At 33.1% G+C, this 23,245-nt stretch overlaps 4 protein-coding genes across 4 annotated transcripts in view; 3 read left to right on the top strand and 1 right to left on the bottom strand.

Moving 5' to 3' along the window:
- Positions 1-6,168, top strand: part of ckn (CRK like proto-oncogene, adaptor protein) — a 9,658-nt gene extending 3,490 nt beyond the window's left edge. Inside the window, exons 5-10 of the mRNA XM_013313515.1 lie at positions 261-473; positions 763-870; positions 1,608-1,751; positions 2,693-2,821; positions 3,321-3,905; positions 4,023-6,168. Of these exons, the coding sequence (XP_013168969.1) occupies positions 261-473; positions 763-870; positions 1,608-1,751; positions 2,693-2,821; positions 3,321-3,905; positions 4,023-4,346 (1,503 nt within the window). The 3' untranslated portion in view covers positions 4,347-6,168. The remainder of the gene's footprint in view (positions 1-260; positions 474-762; positions 871-1,607; positions 1,752-2,692; positions 2,822-3,320; positions 3,906-4,022) is intronic.
- Positions 6,169-6,833: 665 nt separating this feature from the next.
- Syngr (synaptogyrin) lies at positions 6,834-11,559 on the top strand. The gene is made up of 5 exons (XM_013314124.1): positions 6,834-7,086; positions 8,323-8,560; positions 10,330-10,466; positions 10,735-10,903; positions 11,279-11,559. Exons 1-5 carry the CDS (start codon positions 6,985-6,987, stop codon positions 11,308-11,310), a joined length of 678 nt encoding a protein of 225 aa, XP_013169578.1. The 5' UTR covers positions 6,834-6,984; the 3' UTR covers positions 11,311-11,559.
- Positions 11,560-17,094: 5,535 nt separating this feature from the next.
- On the bottom strand, positions 17,095-19,358 carry MOF (protein). The gene has a single exon (XM_013314014.1). It carries the CDS (start codon positions 19,277-19,279, stop codon positions 17,951-17,953), a length of 1,329 nt encoding a protein of 442 aa, XP_013169468.1. The 5' UTR covers positions 19,280-19,358; the 3' UTR covers positions 17,095-17,950.
- Positions 19,359-20,079: 721 nt separating this feature from the next.
- LOC106119087 (ras-related C3 botulinum toxin substrate 2) overlaps positions 20,080-23,245 on the top strand; it is a 33,504-nt gene continuing 30,338 nt past the window's right edge. Inside the window, exon 1 of the mRNA XM_013313949.1 lies at positions 20,080-20,378. Coding sequence (XP_013169403.1) covers positions 20,344-20,378 — 35 coding nt within the window. The 5' untranslated portion in view covers positions 20,080-20,343. The remainder of the gene's footprint in view (positions 20,379-23,245) is intronic.

Genomic DNA, 23,245 nt, shown 5'->3' with positions numbered 1-23,245 from the left:
GCAAACTTTTGATGACTAAATGAGAAATGGGAGACGTCTCTACTAGTCGACTTGCGTAGCCTAATATTTGAATTTTGTGCAAAATAAAAATGACACTGTCAAGTAACTATTGAAACTTATTGACATTAATTTCCAAATATCATCTTTCTACGACGAAGTGTATTTTCTCTTTCGCTATTTGCATAATCCTATTATCTATGAAGCCCAATGTACTAAGCTTATAAAAACATTATGTTTACTAATAAATAAATATTTCCCAGGACACAGATATAATCCACGCGTGGTTAGCGGACATACAGATGGAGGAATACGCGCGACTGTTCATAGAAGCGGGCTACGACTTGCCAACAGTGACGCGGATGACTCCCGAGGATCTAACAGCCGTCGGTATCAAGAAACCTAACCACCGCAAACGGCTCAAAGCAGAGCTCGCTAACCTCAACGTGCCGGATAATCTGCCCGATTATATTCCGGTTAGTGTAGACTTTGTTTGACTGCGATTATAAATAAAAGTAAACCAACCCGCACTTGGCCAGCGTGGTTGACTATGACCTAATCACCCTTAATTTAGGGTAGGCTCCAAACCCCTCGGTGGGGACGTATAGTGAGCTGATGATGATAATGAAGATGTTGCGATTATTAATTTACCAATTAGTGACTTTCTAGCCTAGTTTCACCTTTGGGTCCCGGATTAGATATCCGAAACCTTATAATGGGTTAATCATAAAGAGGCTAGTAATAATATTATGTTCCTACTTCCAGGGTTCGTTAGAGGAGTGGCTGCGCCTGCTCCGACTTGAGGAGTACGGACCAGCGCTGGTGGCTCAGGGTTACCGCACCGTACATGACGTCACACAGCTCGCATGGGAGGTACGTGTTGAAATCTTCTTACAAATATTATAAATGCGAATGTTTGGATGAATAGGATGCATTGTTTGAAGATATCTCTGGAACAGCTGAACGGATTTCGCTGAAATTTGACATAGACGTAGAACATAGTCTAGAAGAACACATGAGCTACTTGTTAAGTTTATTATTAAACCCGCGCGGACAGAGTCGCACGAGACAGCTTGTATGGAGTAAAATTAGATAAAATAACGTTTTTTTTTTTTTATATCACAAGGTGGCAAACGAGCGAGCGGCCACCTGAAATCGCTGAAATAGCGAAGTGACCGTTGCCCATGGACATACGCAATTGCATATGCGTTGCCTACCTTTAATCGCCAGAGGAGAGGATGCAGAGAAAGAAAATATTTTCCCTTTCCATGCATCCTCTCATCCGGAAAGTCCACTTCCACTTCCCATCCTTTCCTTATAAGAAAAAGGGTGGGAAGGGAAAAAGGACTAATTTTGGCCTCCGGGACGCACACTCATCAGACGAAACGCGGAATTGCTTCCACTTCACGCCTGTCTTCTGTGTGGTCGTGGTATTTCACCGGGCGAACCGGGCCAATTCGTGCGAAGATGTTAAAGCGGGCTCTACCACTGTTAAAACGTGTAGCTAACTTAATCTTCTTTGCTAGTTAATGACGAAATGTATAAAAAAGTGTAATTTGAGGATAAAGCATTTTTAAAAGTACGTTAACAGTTATGATAATTGATTCCAGGATTTAGAAGATATGGGTATAGTCCGACTCGGTCACCAGAAGAAAATACTCCTCGCCATCAAGAGAGTGAAGGACATCAGAGCCGGCAAGCGAAGCATCAGCAGCCAGGGCTCGCTCGACTTCACCAGGCTACAACCCGGACAGGTCGGTACTAACCGCCTCTTCTTACTTTACACTTGTTTGTAGTGATGTTTTAGAATTAGTCTCCTTATACAAACCCATTAATTTTTATTTCACCGAATAAACAGATTTTATAGTGTAGAAAATTAGAGATTTTAAGATTTCAGTTAAATAATAAAGCATCACTCCAATACAATTATTAATTTTAAAATAATTATATTTTTTTCTCACGTCATTCATCCGCCATCTTGAATTACCGCCAAAACATCTGTCATTTCTCCTTAATTCTCCTAACGAATTTAGTTTAACAGTTTTATTTCTTTTAACTTTTAGATAATAACATTCTATTGTTTCTGTTTAACTAACGGCGCCTAATTATATAACCAAATATTAATCAAATTAGCTTGAAACTTTCCTGAACGAACAATACACTTTCTTAGACGTACCCTCAGGCCACTGTAAGGCTTTAGTTGTTAGTTCGGTGTTTAAGAAATAAATAGCACATCTTGCTAAAAACTTTACTTTGCTGAACCATTAATAATGGACACATTGTGGGAAAATATAGTCTATAAGGACGAAATTGGCGCGAATCTAGTTCGCATTTACTACGTCTTCAAAAATTAAGTTTTCCCGATGGGTTCAAATCCGTTATCATTTCGCTTAGACTTTTAGAAGTCTACATCCATCGCCATTTCCATCGCTGATGATACAAAGCAACTCTGTGATACAAATTATAGATTTTTTTATAAACTATGGTCGGTTTTAATTTTAAATTGGTTTTGTAGTAAATCAGGGTAAGATTTAAATGTATTGTTATGTTATTCGCCGAGTTGCCACTATCAGCGTTCCACCAAATCCATCGCTGCATCCACCTCATCACTAGCCCGAAGCAGCATGTGAATGTTTTGTTTTCTTTTCTTTTTTCAAAAAACACCAAACCGCACATTGGACATTATCGGCTAAAGGATTTATATCCAAGAGAACTACATTACCAGCCGTGGGAGAGGCACGCGAGGAGTTACCATAAACCCCCCGATCTAAACTTTGACGCCATACCAACGCCCCTGAGTGCCACAGACTTGGTTCCTATCCAGGTATGAACAAACATCCTTTGGCACAAGTCTTGTCAGTTTGATCTCATTGCACCCGAGCACCCGGCTTTTACGTGCACCCCTTTTATTTTGTTTTTGTAATTGAGAACGCATTACTATCGATGTTTATGTCTGAATGAATTTCAATGTTCCACGTATCGAAATGTATTACTTGAATCCGTGAATTCGCTATGATAAACACTATTGCCTGCACGGTAGTTATTTCATTATTGTATTTATTACTTTTAAGTAACTATAAAAGCTTTTCAAAGCATGAATTTACTGACAAATGCTAACAACAAGTAAGACTAAATCTTAATAGAGCATTTTTAATAAAGCATGTCAAAGTATAACAGCAGAGATTTTTTTTAATTAATATGTAATGATTATTACTTGAAAATTTATTTCAAAAATTCTTAGGGCATTCTGTGTATTTTCTTGGCTACAAATTATAAAATGCCAATGAATAAAATCATATTAAACAATTCTTTGGTGTCAACAGATCCGTCATCCTCGCGGTAAATCCTTGGAAAGCTTAGAAGATCCTTCAGAAAGGACCTCGCACACGACATTTTCTCCCGAAGCGGGCTTCTACTACGGCGGTGGCCAGTGGAGGCGCTCCTACGACGATGGTGACATCACGCCCACCAACGACTGCTCGTACGAGGGAGGGGGTACTTTACCGCGTCCGAGGGGCTTAGTCCGTCCTCGACCGGTTGCGAAGATACAAGCGACGCCCGCGTACAGAGACAAGTCGCCGGACTACACGTACGATGAGATCGCGTACTCGGCTCGTTTACAGCGTGTGGCGTACGGCGCGAGTCCGCACGTCGCCAGGAAACCTCCACCCGAGCCCCCGAAGCGCCAGAGCTCTCAGTACGCGCCGTTCACTCGGTTCGGGCAGACGACTGTGGAGATTCACCCCGAGAAGAGTCTGCCGCTGAGCTTGCCGGCTTACCCCAGCTCTGACTCGCTGAGCGTCTCTCTAGACAGCACGGGCCTTCTCCCCCCGCCGCCCGCGCCCTCCTCCCCGCCGCGCAGGTACGACGATGACAACATCAGGACCGGCTCCGACGCCAGCTTTAAGGTAATTACAATTCAATTATTCCAGACCATACTTTTAACACTTATAAATCATAAACAATACCTGAGTTCTATGAAAACAATTCTATGGTAAAATAAAGGCGCATTATTTTATTTATAGTCAAGTTCGAGCACCGAATCGGACAGCATTCCGTTCGCGAATGAGAATGCGGGGACAATAAAGCAGAACCGAGGTCAAATCGGGGGCCGGCCGCATACCGTGGACTACGGCCGCACCGGCATCGGCCTCTCCACTCTCCCGCCGAGGTCCGCCGCTGATATGAAACCATCGACAACACACTCCCTCCCCGAGCACAAGGAGGAGGGCAAGAGCACGGAACCCGTTGACGTCCTCAACGACATCGGCAACATGCTCGCCAACCTAACGGACGAATTGGACGCCATGTTGGAAGAAGAGAAACGTCAAGGTCTGACTGATTCCTAAAATAAGCTTACTTTGGATTCGTGTTTAAATTTAAACAAATTAATGTTTCATTTCCAACTCGAATAGTTGAAATTTTAGTTTAGTATTCATGTATCGAAAACAATAAATTCCAAAGAATAGTACTATTAGTACAGTGAATTGTGGTCTATGATTTTAAAAATATTGTGAGAATATTCTATTATTTTATTTATGTACTTGATTAAAAAGTGACAATTGGACAACTTTTATAAGTGTATACAAATTTAATAATAAAGCCGTAAAATAAGTTCCGATAAATGAATTCTTGACATGAAACTACACTTACATTTTCTGTGAACATATTGTCAATGATGCTTTTCAATGCAGGGTTACTACAGTAGAGCTGACTATAGTCGTATAGACAAAGTAAAATGTAATAGAAATACTTGGGTTTTTAAATAACAAATTAAAATTTGCCAAATGTTGTTAAATGCCTACTTCGATTGTCACCTACCACTTATTTATCAGCAGCTGATTTGATATTTTTAATTAAATATCCGAACATATTACAGTGTTGCCAACATTGCAATTCGGATTTCTCTATGGTACATATAATTTTGACAAATGTGTTATTACTTTAAAATTAAAAAACGTTGTATCGGCTAATACAACCTAATCGTTAATAACATTTTTGTTGACATTTATTTAATACTAATTAGTTCCTTTAACTTTGTAACTGTTTTTTTTTCATTTGGGGGTTATGAAATGTTAGAATTTGTAAGGATCCGTAATATATGAGAATGGCTATTTTTGTAAATAAAGTTTTACTTAAATTATGTCATAGATAAAATATATCCAGTAGTTAGTTTTCCATGTACAATAAAATTAGGTTACATGTAGAATGGACTAGTTAGAATTTATACAAAATGATTAGTACTAGATATAGATTAAAATAGCAACTTCGATAAATGTATCATAGTCTTTTCATATGAAATAGATATATAGACCTCATGATAGACGTTGTATGTCGACCTTCTTGTAATATCTAAGGACGTGCTCATTGTCATCCCACTTAACATACATTGCTTATCTGTATTTAAAATTTATTATCTGTATAAAACATCCTATTTTAATGTTCCCTTCTAATATAAAAGACATTTGTACCACTAATTTCAGTCAAGCAAAATAATTTACTTAATATTTCAATTTCAAATACATACCTAATATTTTTAATTCATTGTTTATACGTTGTTACTATAAATATGTGTCCATCTTTCGATAATTTTCAAACGCATGTCAGCTTAGTATGTGATATCCAGTGGCCATAAAATAACAGCAATTATAATAAGTTTGGAAAAAACAAAGATCAATTTTTAGTTAACTTCGTTACCGAACATTTAACATTGCCATTGTAAACACAAAGTACAATAACTCCAATAATACCCACAGATAGTCTGCAACACTAGTGTAAAAAGTACCTACATTTTAATAACTATATAATGTAGTGTACTTATGAAATATTTTAAGCTTTATACTGTAAATATCTGTTAAAGAGATGAGTGTTTCTATGCAGTCTCCTTTGATACCTAACATTTCGTATTTAGAACTTTTGTATAACATGATTAAAAAAAACATAATTGTGCCGTCACTCATTTTCATTAAGATTGTTTTAATGTCGCTAGAATAGGAAGGTGCTAAACATGAAAAGGTAAGGCGAATTGTATATTTTACAACGTTGCAATAAAGAGGTCATTTTAAGAATATGTTTACTTTGGTTCTGAACTAGTCAAAATTTTCTTTTCGAGTGGCGGCTGGGGACAACGGTAAACTTGAAGTTTTATTATATTTTGCGTTAATATGTTAATGGCTGCTTAACATTTTCTTATTTTAGTTCAGTTCTTATATGAATAAAATATTTGTAATATTTGAAATGATTCTTATTTATTTATCCTAATTCCCTTATCCCAATTTAAATCTTAACATCTAGGAATAATAATCAAACATCGCAAACTTATCTAAATTAAAACTGTGTAGAATGGATAACATACGACCAGCAGTAATGTTAACCAAAGTCTCATCAGATGTAAAAATGATTATGTCTTTTTTAACTACAACCTAACTGATTACCCGATACTCAGGACGGACCATAGTACAGGAAGACGGACATAATAAGTTAATTAAAAAAGGCAATAAACTGCATAATGGCTTGCAGCAAGTTCAAAAAATATGCTAGTGTAGAAATCTGCACAGCATATCCGCATACAAGTATAAAAAATATCAGATTTTCGTTATATGCTAGGTGCATATTTTTGTCCGTCCAAATTATTTACCAACATAGACGTAGGAAAAGAATATTCTTAAAGTATTTTTTTCTATTTAATCATTAAATTTGGGAAACATTTTAGAGGCAATAGGCAAGCAATAAGCGGGAATCTAGTGGCATAGACAAACTTTTTGTAGATTCTGTCACGCTGGCACGCTGGTAACATCGCACTTAATATGATTGTAATTTTTAGTCTGTGCCAATTGTCATCGTTGTTACGAATTTCAAGTCGCCTTTTGCCTTGCGCGAGCGATCGATAACATAAATTGGGTAGATTCAGAGTTTGCGGAGGTCAGAGTTATTGATGGGCAAGGTTTGGCAGTGTAGTCATTAAAACGAAATTTTCATAGTGTAAAAATGGAATCTGCTGGTGCTTACGGGGGTGGAAAAGCGGGCGGAGCTTTCGATCCTCAAGCTTTCATCCAGCGACCTCCGGTAATAGTCAGGGCGGTATGCTGGGTAAGTGTTTTCAAAATCATTATCATCTGAAATGCATTACTTAACAAGAATCGCGCATCCAAAATTTAATCAAGCAGAATATACTCAAATATTTTAGGTAACGACCAAACAAATCAATAATCTACGATATATTGATATGCGTATTATATTGATTATTCTCAAACTGCTCATAATATAATGCAAAAAATACTTAAAAATATAAATTTTTGCTCCAATATGTTTTGAAATACGTAGTATCAATTGTGCATTTTCAATTACTTGGTTGACCTTGAGCAATATAATACATAATAGGTATTCATTTTGAAAGACTGCAATTAACATACATTTGTATTTGATTGCATATTACGACAGCGCCTAAAAAAAAAAAGAAAAAGTCGCTAAAACATATGTATCTACAATACTCAATCTAATTAAAGTAGGTTGTTAATGTAAATTAATTCTGTAAAATGAAGTATTATAAAATCTTAAAAAAAATTAAGTATTGAAGTTCTGGGTGTGGCAGTTGAATCTTTGCCAATATACATAAATTAAATTCAACTTTAAAATAGGTCACACTACCACATAATCTAGGTAACTTAAGTGTACACCTCAATTTTCTCAATTTAAAAAAAATTACCGGCAGGAGCATAGGTTCTGTAATATATATATTCAAATATATTGTATTATTCTTAATTACTTTCAATTAATATTGAAATTTTAAACAATTCAAAGGGATCTAGTTAGTTTGCATATGTGATAAGGCTATAGAATATAAATGAAGAAGCCATGACTTCATTCTGCATTAATTGTGTACACAAGATATGACTATATCTTTGTTTGCGTTTAACAGAAGCTATATTTTTAGTAACTGTATCATTTTGCACATAATTTTTTATCTTATACAAGATATATTGAAATGTAAAGTCTGACAAAAATTACAATATTTTTTATTAATCAAAATTAGTAAAACAAAGTAACTGTTAAAATAAATCTTATTAATAATGGGTGACTCAACTACAATTGAAGATCTGCAAATCAACACACAGTTTACATGTGTGATGTTGTTTTGGCTCGCCCCACACACAGTTATTATACATCACAATGAACTGTGAGATATCAATTTTGTTAAGCAACAGCTTAATGGTTCAAGACTTTGTTACAACTAATTTTTTACCAGTTCAGAGCTATTTTACAAATGTCTTATTCTTATCATTAATGCTTTCTAACAATTGTATATGGGTCATAACTTTTTCTCAGCTCTTCAGCGTGATTGTGATGGGTTGCATATCAGCTAAGGGGTGGTATGTCAACAAGGAAGATGGCAAGGAGTACTGTGTCTACAATAATGATACTAATGCATGCAACTACGGTGTTGGGATATCTGTGATAGCGTTTGTTGCATCCGTTGCATTCATAGCGGGAGAATATCTGTTTGAGCAGATGTCATCTGTGAAAACTAGAAAACATTACGTACTTGCTGACTTAGGCTTCTCAGGTATGTGGTTTAGAATTTTTTATAACATAGAGGTATTATTATTTTAATTTTACACATATATATGTATCCCTTCTTATGAAAAGGGTCACATCTCTTATGGGTCCGTTAAGCATGTAACTTATTTAATTGGATAGGTTGAAATGAGCTAATAAGTTAACCATTTAATATTAATATTAACAAATATTTCTAAAGCTAATTTTACTTTCTTACTAATATTATGAATGGGAATGTTTGGATGGATGTTTATTTTTATTATCTGATATAAGACAATTTCAAGTATATAAAATATATCTTATGTGTTTCGTAAATAATTTTTAAACTAATCTATTATATATTATTTCTTAATATCAATCAATCAAGAATTCTTCATATGAATTGCAAATTATCAATATTTTTAAAATTATGTCCAGTTACATAACTATTGTACATATTAAATGTTTCTAAGTGTACTAAAATAAATTTTAATTTATTTAAACTTGAATCTTTGTACCTATATTAACATGTTGACCCATTAACCTTTTAATAACGATTGTAACGGAGACCTGTCATAAGTACCGCACTCCCCATATATTGTACGTAATAAAATGTTTATTGGATCTTGACAAATGCCAACACTGTAAATCTATATTGTTGTGCCTTTTATTACATTTTTATCTTTATGTACAATTTGTAACATGTACTTTCTGTGATTTATGTAGTCATGATATAAGACAAAAAAATCCAGCTTGGTACTTTCACGCGTTCTTGAGTATAAGCGTCTTGACAGACAGACGGACGGACAACAAATTGATCCTATTAGGGTTCCGTTTTTTTTCCTTTCGAGGTACGGAACCCTCAAAATTGAGAGATAACGATTGAGTTTTGTAATGTGCTATTTTGACGAGGTTTACTAACATTTTCAATGCAAATATTTCGACCAGGAATATCTTGAATACATTGAATGTGTTTTATTTCCATTTACTCGTAATTTCAGTTACTATAAGACTTTTGTATTAGACATGCAGTTTGCAGTAAGAAATCATACCCATAGGTCACTGACATCTATAAATGGATAGGCAATTACTTGGAAATGGCAGATTTCGCTTCGTTCCTATTTTTATTTGTAGTACGCGGGTGTTTATGTTACGTGACAGTTAATTCTATGTATATTATTAGTTCGAATCTACACTACCCCTACAAACCGCTACCATCTGAGCCAAAATATCGAAAATCAAATAGGCACAAAATACTAGGCCTTATAGCCTGTCTATTTATAAAGGTCAGTGTCATAGCCTAAGAGTAAGATGGCGAGATCGCGCATGTTATCACGGAATATTCGTTTGTCATGTTTGATTAAGAATTATAACAAGGGTTGCACACTTCAGTCTTACGTAATCGTTAGCCGTGAGGTTATTTTTATGCAGTAATCCAAAGCCGGCTGGGAACCTAAATCATTTCTCATTGTCTTTTTTTACTTCTTACGCCTCTAGTTTTGTGTTATGTTTCCAATGATCGTTTTTTACTAGTTGAGAATTCTTAATGAAATAAATTTATCGGTCTGGATATTAAATTATAAGTCAGGTCTTAATATTTAATATCTATAAAAGAAGTATAATTTCATTTTACCCTATGGTTCAACCAAATTATATTTGAACATTGTCCTTTAATACCTCCTAAAGGTCAAGGTTGGTTTGCTTTAACATAATATTAGTAGGTACAAATAATTTCATACCGATTTCGAGAAATCGTATTGAGTTACATTAACGTTTATTTTGTTATGACCATTTCAGCGTTCTGGGCGTTCCTGTATTTCGTGGGCTTCTGCTACCTCTCCAACGCGTGGGGCAAGACCGACAACCCACCAGTGGGCACCGCCAACAACATGCAGGGCGCCATAGCTTTCTGCTTCTTCTCTATATTCGCTTGGGTGAGTTAGATTGCAAATTTTAATAAAGACAATGCCTCACTAAAACCTTCATCGTTGCGAAATAAATCTTAGGAGGTATATTTAATACTTGAGATCATAGATTTTTTAAATTTTTACTGTTTTCTCTATAACCTTGCTCGTACATTACTTCTTTGATATTGAACCTACAACTTATTTCGCGACAACGTACACCCACGCCGTGTCTTTCATGTACTCCAGGGGATTTTGAATCACTGGTGTGCACAGAAAATCAATTGTATACTTGTAGGTGGCATGCGCATTGTTCGCTCTGCAACGGTTCCGTATGGGTGCTGATGCGGCGTTCGCGCCGGCGTACGAAGTGGAGGGCGCCATCGGCAGCCCGGGCAGCTTCCCCGCGTACCCCGGCGCCCCCGACCCCCAGCCCGCATACAGCGACCCGCCCTTCACGCAGACTGGTCAGTATGACGGAACACTACTCTACACAAGTATACATGCATAATTATATATAATATACAAGTGTACACAATTATACAAAACGTACAATATTATACACATATATACAAACCAAATGTACACGAAGCAAAGCATTAGTTATATTAATGGTAAAGTCCGTAACGTCTTTAATTGTATGAATGACTATCTTTACTTGAAAAAGATCCTTAAAAGATAAATAAACTTACAATCCCTCTTGATTTGCATATATAACTCAAAAACTACTTGTCAGTTTTACGTTAAAAAATTAGAATTTTTATTGCCAGCCACCAGATTTACTATAAGCTGGCGCTGCTCGTTGTTCGTAGCTATTATTTAAAAAAACTACTAAATTTCAGGTAACATTGACTACACAGCTCCAACTTACTAAACGGATAAATAGCTCAGAGGCGGCTACAACGCATTTACTTATTTATTTTATAATACGTTAAGTCATAATTATGACGTACATTCTACAGTGTGTCATTATTTGAAGATATTTATTTTAAAACTCATAAAAATACTTTTTCAATATGGTTCTTTCGACTATTTTTTTTAACTATATTACTAACCAACTTTGTTCAGGAGAAAATCTTTGAATTTTGATAATTGTGATAATTATGGCTTAATAATATCTTTTTAAAAAGTTTATTTATTTCTGGTCGGTATTAATTTTAATCATTCAAGTGCTGTAAAATTAATTTACATTTTTTTTTTAAATAATTGACGTATGAAAAAAAAATAAGAAAATATAAATTGTGAAATCAATATACCGCTTCAAAGTACCTGCTTGTAGGTATAAATATATTAATGACAATATATTCACATTTAAAATATAAACTACATATGTAAATAGTTGATATTACCAAATGTATTTTATCCCTATAGATAATATATAGATGCGTTATCCTTACTAGGGTTACCATGTCGCTAAACCTTATAACCGGACAGCTTTGGCCGGACATCCTACATTATTCAGGATTTTCTTAGATTATTAAGGCGCTCTGTCACTGTTGTTTGCGAGATATAAAAAGCCGGATGACGCGGACACTGTTTATTTTGACCGGATACGCAATCAAAAAACCTATGTCTCGCCTGGCAACACTGTGTTACAAGAGTGGGGGAATATCAGGATTGATCTCCTTAGTGTTGTCATCTCCAATACAAAATGTCATGCCAAAATCAATACCGCATCTATAGATTATATATCTATGTTTATTCCCTTTAGTGATGTAATTGTGATATTTTGTTTCAATTATTATTTATTTATATTCTTAGTAAATATTGTGCCATTCGATCGTTGTTTTGTTTGTAAAATTTTATTTCCAAGTGTAAGATAATAATAAAATAATTAGAAGCAGTGTTTAACGTAAAAAATATTAAAAAAAAATATAATTTGACATAAATTCTAACCTTAAAAAAGTAGACTTCAAATTTGACATTTAATATTGACGTTCGAAAAGAGGTTAATAGATTTTCTTTTAATATTATTGTCATAAGTAAGTTATAAATATTATAATTTTTACTATTCGAGTACAATAATATAATACAAAAGTCCGATGACGTCATCATGTGTTGATTGATTGTTATGTTATCGTACTCGCGTAGTAATTGTATATATTTCGTATATCTTGATTATGAATTATTGTCTAAGTTAATTAAACTAATGTGTTTTACTTGAGTGCAATATTTTTTATTATTTTTTTTTCGTTTTAAAAAACAATATCGGATCTGAAGTATACAGTATTATATTTATAAAATTCATTAAAATTATATAAACGCTTTAACCCAAGAGTATTTTTTTAAACAAAAATATATTTTAAGAGTGTTACAATCCCATTTGTAGTTTAATATGTAAAGTCAATAATTCTGGTAATTTTTAGTTGTAGGTTGTTTTTCTATTAGTTGATAGCTTCAATTGTTAAAGGAAAATGAATCGTATTTAATATTTATAAGGTCTAACGTTTAGTACAAATGCTTTCAATCAGTGTTATTATTAAAAAAATCTAGTAAATGGTGTTAATTAGATGCAAATACATCGATCATTTATGTACTGGATGCGATATAGGAATTGAAAATATAAAAAAAATAATTGAATCGAATTTTTTGCAAAAAAAAAATACCGAAAAGTATTTTTTTTTTTTTGACAACGATACAATTTTTGTCAACATGATCTAAGAATATTAATCTTTTACCCCATTTGTGGGTGTACAGTCTTAAAAAATATATAATATGCATCCAGAACATAAATAATTGATTTATTTGGTAAATCAGTAAGCGTTTTCACTTCCATAGCTTGCACTGTTTGTAAAAATGTTAGCAATAAAATTTATATAGTAATTTAAATTGTTCGTTTGTACTGTTTTAACGAAATATTATGGCCCTTTAAAAATATAATTTGAATATTTTTTTGTATGAGTTTTGTCAAAAAAAAGAACAACCTTTATACAGCTAGTCACTTAACGTAAAAAAATTATCAAAAAAACTTGAAAAATTATTTTATTATATTTCTAATTACTATGAAAATATGTTTTTTTTATTATTTTTATAGGAAATGGCTTTTTATTTTTATAAATTTAAAGTTTAACCAGTACAATCGGAACTGATAAATTGGTTCATATCAGTCGTGTTGTAGGGCATATAGATAAAGTAGTATGTGTAATAATCGTATTAATATATTATTAATTATATTTCTTAGCTTTCAGATACATTAGGAGTCAAAAAATGCGTTTCACTCTACCAAAATCTCTCATGAAATAAAATTTTAACAATTATCAAACGATTTAATACTAAACATCAGGTCAGTCAATTTTATGTTCCTCAAAATAACATATTTAACACGTTAGCTGCCACTACGAACTATGTTTCAATCACGCCGTGTCGGACTATGTGTCCGACTAGCTATACTTCCATTCAACACTTCGCTGTGGCTGGTCGGACGCTTTAATCGAATTAATGTATACAGCGTGACCTGCAAGGCCCCATAAAGCTTATAAACAGCGGGTCAATTTTTTTCCTTTTTCGAAAAATCAATCTGACAGCTAACGTCTTAATAATATGTCAATAATTGTAATTTAATTTTTTTTTTTTTTAGTAATTGCCTCCTAATGTATCAAAAGCTTTGATGTAAATTCGTTAAGCTTAATTATTATTAACGAAATTCGCGTACAATTTTAACTGATATGTAACGCCTTAAAATATGTAAAAATTATATTTATGCTTATATTGTATATTCCGGGATAAATGTGTGCAAGATTAAAAAAAGACAAAAGTTTTTGGCTAGAGTCATATAGATAAAATATCGATGTGCTTTTAGGTCTATGGTGTAAAATATCGATATTAATCGATTTTTTAAATATCCTACAAAATGTTTTGTTGAATTGTGAATTTCAGATATCAAAGTATTGAATTGAGTCTCGATCTCTTTAAAAAATAGACATGTTTTTATACATGTGTCACAACAGTGGAATTTCGAAGTATGGCTATAGTTTGTGTTGTATACATTTAAAGTAGCCATATATTTAGATGTAGATAACTCGTATGTTACAGCTCTGTTCTACTGAGACGAAAAAAATACAGATAAAAAATATTAAAAAAAAATATTGTAATAAGTGTTGAATATTACGCTAAATCGTTCTGTGTTTAATGATACTTGATGTTGCGAATTGTGAATGTACTGCATTTTTTGAATATTTAAAAAAATACTTATCAATGTACTTATGGTTACGTCCTTTTATTTGACAGTTAAAAAAGTTTTTTTTATAACATGTGTATAATGACAATTTAATCGAGTTTTTTTTCTTTTAAAAAACAATAACAATGCTTTTGTACTTGTCCTCAGCGGAGAAAACTTACGCTAATGTTGATAACTAGCATTGAAAATAAGGAGCTCTCTCTCAAGGTGCCTCTCCATTTAATGGAGGTTGGCCGTCAGCTCAGTGAACTTTGCCGATCTTGTGCCAAGCGAAATAAATGTTCCACGCTGGTAACATTCGTCTATTCCTTGATATTTCGCAACCGCGATTTCTTTCTTCGTCCAGCGCATCTTTTGCCTGCAATTTTGTCCATTACAATTAGTTAAGGAGCGGAAAGTACAAATTCTTGGTTGAAAAAATAAAATTGCATTATACACATGAAGTATAGAATCTCATTTATTTTTTGTATCCGATCCGATTTTCAGTATGTCATACTTTGAATGCGAGTATTTTAATGTGGACTTCTCCTTGGCACTTAATTAACCTTATCGTAAAATCAATATAATAATTACTAGTAATTCTGTTAATTTGTGGACTTAACTAAAAACTTCAGTGTTTCAAGTATGTTCGTCAGTATGTTTATTCGTATTTTTTTTTTTGTAATTCAGTGTTTAATTTTCAATATTTATTTACTTTTTAGTACTAAACAATTTAGTGATTTGACAGTGCCCTAAACTGAGCTCTTGTTTTCTTGACTCGATTGAACTTTGATAACTCGATACATCAAAACGCACAAGTAAAATTATTTGCATTCAAAGTTTGTCCTACTATTCATTTGTTTTACGTGAGAATGTGTATGTTAGCAAATAAAAATAAATTGAATTATAGAAATTGTGAATCGGCAGTTTTATTTCACTTAAAAAAATCTTCTTTCGATAATTGTCAAAACACTCTTACCTCTTGTTCCATTTTATATTCAGACTACTATTAAGAAGTTGGCTGTTAAAATGTTCTAGGGCTAAAATCTAGGCTAAGATTCAAACAAAACCAGACATTGTTCAGATATTTTTTTTTATTTCTTACTACTACATTTTTCACTTAAAACTAATAAATTATCACAAATAGACAGTAAACACTGACAATTCACAGAATTTAATAAAAGCAATTGAATGAATATCAATTTATTTAATCGATTCTCAAGTGAGAATTCATGGTAGACATCAATTGGGGAATTGCGAAAACTATATCCCCTTACTACATATGCAAATACTTACCCGACAATAATACTTCTACTTGGCATCCTAACATTTGATACACAAAGCTCAAAAAGTAATACTTAATAATAAAAAAATACAGAACATTGTTCCAAATGGGCACATAATAGCTTTGCTATTTTGGTTTTGACTGAAAATTTACAAGAACTTACAATCTAAAAATATACAAGTTCCTATCATTAATACAGTAGAGTTGAAAATGAGTTAACTAGAAGATAGTTCTGCGTCTATTACCCTCCTGACAAAATCTATCCAGCCATTCTAGAGATTACCCGAAACAAACGCGGCCTTACGGACAGACACAAATGCAGACAAATTTTTTAATTGGTTAGCAACGCTAGTAAGCCATGTATAATATGTATATACGAAATATGAAACTTTCAGACTACAATTTTATAAATGAACCTTTAAAACTGGCCATATTGACCATAATTTGTTTGCACTTGTTCAAAAAATATAACATCCTTTTGTTTATCTGCTACAAGAAAATCGATATTCTGTAACTAAAAATCTAACTGTAATATAAATCTATGTGATTATAAATAATCATGTTATAACGTAAATGTGGGTAGGTGAAAATTACAAAAATTTAAACCTACCCTCAATGCCTATTATCAATTAAGGTGGGAACAGCAGCTTAATGTCACTAAAGCAATGTGTTAATCTGGCTACACATCTTCGGTTTTAACTGAATAGTCTGTTCAGTCGAAATATATGTGTGTAGGCAAAATTTTATCTATCACTTTCCATCTCTCAGTTTTGGCACACATAAGTTTAAACTGGGCCGATTATTCAGTACAAACTGAATTTGTGTAGCTGGTTCAACACTTATTGATTAATTTGAGTACAACATAAAAAAAGTGTTGACTCTAGCTTAAAGAAATAGTCAAGCAATTAAATTAAACTGTAACACAAAATCTTTAAACAAAACTGCATAGAATTGAGACAATGAATAGAAATAAATGGAGTTAGCAATTTCGATAAGAATTAAAAAATTAACAGCAACCTTTACTTACTTAGGTCTTGTCAAACATTAAAATCGTTACTTTGTCTAAATTAACAATTGTTACAGACATGTAATTAAAATTGTTTCATAACACTGAGTCTAGTTAATCTGAATGTTGTAACTGACCATTGGTTTCTTAGACCAAAATCTCTGTATAAAACATATCATCATCTCTGTTATTCTCGTTGACAAAACAGAAAAAACAATCTTTTAAACATAGATTTCAGTCTCAGAAACCCACAATAAGTTGATCTATGACAGATTAATAATAAATTACGCAACAACTATACTTATATACTAAGAGAAATTTACATATATAATTAATTGAACTTAAGCTAAGTTAAAACTTAAAATTAGTATCACTATACCGGTATAAAAAGGAACTAAACATGTACACAGATCTTACAGCCACATTTAAGTGGAATTTCCCAGAAGTACAAATCAAAAATATATTAAAAACCTAGACATAATTGCAGTCAAACCAGGATAAGCGAGGCATTATTCTTCATTAGACCACCTACATAAGGTATATTGGGTTGGAGAGAAGTTATAAGCGAGAAATATATAGCTGTCTCTTAGATTCTTGCTTATCCTGGTTTGACTATATGTTAAACAGTTTACTAAAAAGAATAACTTCTTTTAAGAAATTTAACTTTCCATTAGATGCAATGATGTGTGTAACAAAATGAATTAATTATCATCAAAAGTGTTGAAACATTTATGTCTTAAGCTATCTGAAAATTCTTTTTTCATGATGAAACATTTTAATGAAATATAAACTTGTTAATTATGCCATTTTGCGGCTTAAACACTACTTGAAATTGATCTATTACTGGGGTTAAAACTATTATCTTTATAACAAATGCACTGAGTTCTGTTATTTGTAACAAATTATTTGTCAACAAACATTTATAATACTTCACTCTAATTACTGTGTTTAAAAGCAATATACAGATATTTAAAACAATATTTTATAAATGAACAGGCTTGTGCCTAGAGAAAGTCATTCACAAATAAAATTACAAACATTCTCTAAGCCCTGCCTGTGAGCCTGTACTACTTTTTAGCTTTTGCCGAGTTGCCTTGTTTGTTGGGTGGAGACCAGCGCAATGCAGACCTATCTACACACAGCCGAGGCTTCTTAAAATGGGGACTTGCTAACTGTTCCGCCACTATCTTTGGTGTAACACAAATTACATGCTGTCCTTTCCAATACTTCACCATATTCATACACTGTAAGGTGGTTATTATATCAGTTTGGGATATTCCAGTCATTTGACTTAGATCTTTTATACTCAATGTACCTCTACTGACACTTAACACTTCCAGTAAAACATATGACCAGTATGACCTGTAGCTAAGCTTCCCCAAGTCTGATAATGGTTTTTCAGGACTACCCACCACTTGTTCTAACCTCGACAGCTCATAGCTGAATGCAATTAGAAACTTCCCATAACCTTGTCTTTGGTATGGTGGTAGCGTAAGTATGCAAGCTACATTATTACCCTCCGGTGAATCTTTTTCCTTTGAAAAATATCCAACTAGGTGGGCTCCGTATTTATCTACTTCACAAAGTATGTAAAATAAAAATTGTTCTATATCAAAATATAATGTTTTGTGATCTAAAAACAATTTTGCTAGTAAACACAGATTTTGACAGTAAGTTTTATGTTCCTTGCCATCAGCTTCGAAAATGGCTATTGTACCTTTCCTATATATTTCACTGCCTTGTGGTTGTTTAGCTGGACATTGACCCAAATGGTACCTGAACGTTTTTTCCATCTTCATGTATGTAAGACAAAATTCACATATCCATAGTTTCGATTGTTTGCCATACTCGTCGGGGTACGGACTAAAGTACCAAGTGTCTATTTCGTATTTACCTATTTGAATGCGATCTATATATTTGACTTTCGTGATCGCTTCATGTTCCTTTTCCAAAGCCGCGGTCGTCGGGTCCATCTCCTCATACGTTTTTTGTATGTGATTGATTTCGTCATGTTTACGTTTTTGATTGCGCGTTATTTTACGACCCGATTTGTCGGTCAAAAGATGGTCTGAATTTATATTATTAGATTGTTCGCATACGTCAAACCTGTCGGACATAACCCTGTGGCGGGAAACCCATTCGTCGAGGCGCCGATCGTAACCCACATAGTGGACATAATACTCGAAACAGGACTCGCCGGCATTGTACCGCGTTTGTATTATCTCCGCCGGGTGCCATGACTCATCGGAACGCCGCACTAAATAATGCTCTCCGATATCCAAAGGCTGTTGTTCCTGTACCGATTCTGATTCCTCGGTATCGGTGTTCCTACATTCTGGATTTGGTAATTCATCTTTCACTATAGGTTTCTCAAATTCCTTATCACCTTTTGCCATGTTAAAACACACACATTAAATGTATCACGCAATACCGCGCAACATGGTTCATTAAAGTAGCCATGCCATTATAAATAATCCATAGACTAAAGCTTGAGATTTGAAAGCAAACGCGTGTTTCATTATAAGTTCAACCTATTTAATAGGTACTTTTTCAAATAATTGTTTGTTTTTATTTTATGAAATTTCACTTTGTTCAAACTATTAAATTATGCAGTAATTATAAGCTATATTAAAGAAATTACATTTACTCGGAAAATCAAAGTGTTAGTGAGAATTTTATTCTGGCAACTTTTGAATTTATGACTGTCGTCAAGTATGACCACATTCGACAATTTTCTACTTTTTTGGTAAAATAAATAGGTACTAAAAACAGATTGCGAAAATCACAAACAAAATTTACCAGTTTTCAGTTTTAAGCTATTGTCTTTTAAGGTTATAGAATACTGTAACACAAACTTTCTTGCATTCACACTCCTAATAAAAATTAGGCTTCTATTGTTAATCAGTATATGTTTTGTGCTTAAGTTAGTTTTTGAAAATGTGATTTCATGCTACTCAAAAGTCGACATGACTGGGGATAAGTTACAATTACACACATTTCTGAATATTATTTATAGCAACTTATTTGATACGCGATCAGATTTGTGAATGTCCACCAAAAAGTAGTCAGACAGTCCTCCGCGTGTATTACTGAAAAACCCTTAATATCAAATAAATGTTCTGTAATTTACAACAAAGAATAGAAATTTTAGTAGAATTTTGATTTAATATTTGGCCACACCGGCACTGTGTGCACAGTGCACGTAATCGCCATCGGCGAAACGTCTCGTAGTAGTGAACGATTTATTTTTTGAAGTAGTTTATTCTTATTGCTTAAAAAAGATATGAAAATTGTTATAATTACCTAAAATTGTGCCATTGAAACTTCTGTGTTTATTGTAATGCTAGTGTATTATCGCAATTAGACGTGATTGCAAGTGCAGTGCTTGCCGATTCAGATTGGTTTTAAAGCCTGGTGATTTTCGTGTTCTATTAGTGACAACGGCCACACAAAACTCAAAATGCAAGCAATCAAGTGTGTAGTTGTAGGCGATGGGTAAGTTTTTCAATATTATTTGTCTATTTCTACGTATAATTTTTAAGAGCGTTCATTAAATAGTAAACTATCTGACGTCATATCGACACTGCCGTTTCCAACGACATAAACGAGTGAGTTTTGTAGGAATGATACCGAACATTTTCTTTATCAACCGTTTAAAGCTTGTCGGTGAAAGAATGTATTGATATTTGATTATGATTTATACGTTTATTGTTTTACGATACAAAATGGTAGGTATTGTACAAAGTACTAATTAATTTTGGTAAAACTTTCCAATAGCGATAATTTTAAAGAATGATTGTTGGTTGGAATGAACTATATAAGCATCAAAGGCTTTTTAACGTTTTTGCATATTAACGCCAAGTTAAGAAACAAAAAATTGAGATGACTCATGAGATTTGATTTTGCATATCTCAATTATTAATGAGATTTGTTCAGAATTAGGTTATTTAGTATTGACAGTAAAGAGTAATGTTTGGTTTATATTATGCCAGTAAAGTAGGACAGTAGCACTGGGCTCACTGGCCCCAGTTAGTGTTTATATTATGCCAGTTGTATGTAAGTGTTGAATTAGCTGCTATCCCAACTTTATTGGCATAATGTAAACCAGCCATAATAAAAAATACCAGGGATGTTAAACCTTTATGTATCAACATTAAGAAATATTTAATGAGGTCATTTACATACCATCAAAAAACTTTGACCTTGTGATTATTGGGAACATTCCATAACATAGTGGAATCACTTGAGTTTACTCCTCAGTTTCCCCTTTAATTATTTTTTCTTAGTTCATAAACTCATTGATTTGCCCAAAATATTGTGCCACCGGACACTATCCCTAGACTATACAAACATTATGTTACATAAATAAACATGTTCAACAGTTTTATTTGTTATTCCAAGAGAAGATAAAAAGTTTTTAAAAGGAAGTGATAGGTTTTTATCTTTTTAGGTTGGATATGGATGTCATATTATTAGTTATCCATTTATACATCGAATATTATTGTTTGTTTTCTATTTTATTCAAATATAATAACTCATGTAGTCAAATAATATATTTCTTCATTATCACATGATTAATATTACCTTTATTGTGGTGTTAAAATATATTTATCGAGTTGGAATGCTTCTGATAGTGGATATTGGTACCTTATTCCATTATTACGCATTTATATATACTACTAGACAGTATACACTAGACTAGACTTTATTTAGAACTGGATTGTTTAGTATTTTGACTAAAATATTTACTGCTTCAGCTGAGTCTAGTCTAAGTTAGTGTGTGATGGTGCTAGTTAGTTAACTTTAGACTTAAATTAAAAAATTATATCACCACTTAAGCCTATAGAAGGATAGGCAGAAACCACAAACTTAGGTGTGGACTTGGCAGACTTCTTTTAGATTTTCCATGTACATGTATGTTGGAATTCAGGTGCTTTTAATACCACCCTTGACTTATCTGAACAGTATAAGTCCTCTCTGGGGCAACCCGGAGTACACTGCATCTTACTTTTGTGTCAAAAATTTTCTTTGTTTATATACTTTAGTTAGCAAAGTTTGACCATAGACAATGCTATTACAACTTCTTACAAATAGTTTAAATTAATTATGTATAAAACTTAGCTGCATCTGTGACATCAACATGTCTAGTGTCAGGATTCATAGAATTGCACAGTAATCACCAAGGTCTGCAATTCATATGCAATATTAATGTGTGTTGTCTGTATTATTTTATGTTTCTCTTGGTTTAAAATAGTTCCGATATATTTTAACTCTTTTTATATCTCTATCTCTCACAAATGCAACCTCAGTCTAATCTTACTAAACTGCTCAAATGCGGATGGACGAGTGGATGTTAGTTAGAAGTTATCTTCAGAACAGCTGCATGAATCTCATTGAAATTTGACATAGATGTAGTGCCTTGAAGAACACCTATGTGTTAAAAATGTTAAAAAAACACAATGATTACCCTATGGTAATCATTGTGTTTTTTTAACATTACGCTGGATACGATATTACGATGGAGTCGCGGGCGAAAGATAGTAATTTTATGATATGCCATTAACATGTTAAGTTTAGTTAACATGTTAATGGCATATCAAAATTTGAACTTGAATAAACAACTTTAATGCTTTATTTTACCTTGTATCAACCTTAAAATCGCAAACATTGTATGCATGTTAATTTGATATAAGTTTAAATATTTCACGAGGAAGAGGCTATTGTTTACGCTAAATTTATAAGCGTTTGGAATGCGCACACGAAAGTCATGGAAATCGCACGTTGCGTAAGACAATTTAACAATCACGTACGGTCTATGAAAATAATTGATTACGTTGCCTCACTTTAGCTAGGCCAGTGGAGTAAACGCTAATAAAAATATTATTAATAGTCGCATAACAAGGTCTTTGGCGTGTTTGCACAAGACATTTATAATTTGAGTTATTTCCTAGTATCTCTGTACTATTTTCCTCTGCGTTTTTATGTGTATTTTTGATCTTGACACATTTTATCGTTTCGTGCATTTGCGTATTCACGGCCACGTGGTTTGTTAGAAGAGATTGTATGTCTATTTTTTATTTTACTATTTATTTGTTACTCGTGTTTTTGAATAGTTTGAAATTAAAAATGTTAAAGAAAATGATTCGTAAAATATTGCTAATATCCACTCACAATAAATAAAATGAGGTTTTGAATATGCATACCCCTGGCTTATGGTTAGAACGTGATAATCAAGGCACATCGTAAATGTTCCCAATACGGCATAGCAGCTAATCTGACGACTTAGAAAGTAGCATGTGAAGAAAGTGGCCCTGTCAATATTACTAGCCATATGTTGTACCGGATATAATCAATTAACACGA

This window comes from Papilio xuthus, unplaced genomic scaffold, assembly GCF_000836235.2.
Source record: "Papilio xuthus unplaced genomic scaffold, Pxut_1.1 DF827542.1, whole genome shotgun sequence".
NCBI lineage: Eukaryota > Metazoa > Arthropoda > Insecta > Lepidoptera > Papilionidae > Papilio > Papilio xuthus.
This window is presented reverse-complemented; position numbering and strand designations above follow the sequence as displayed.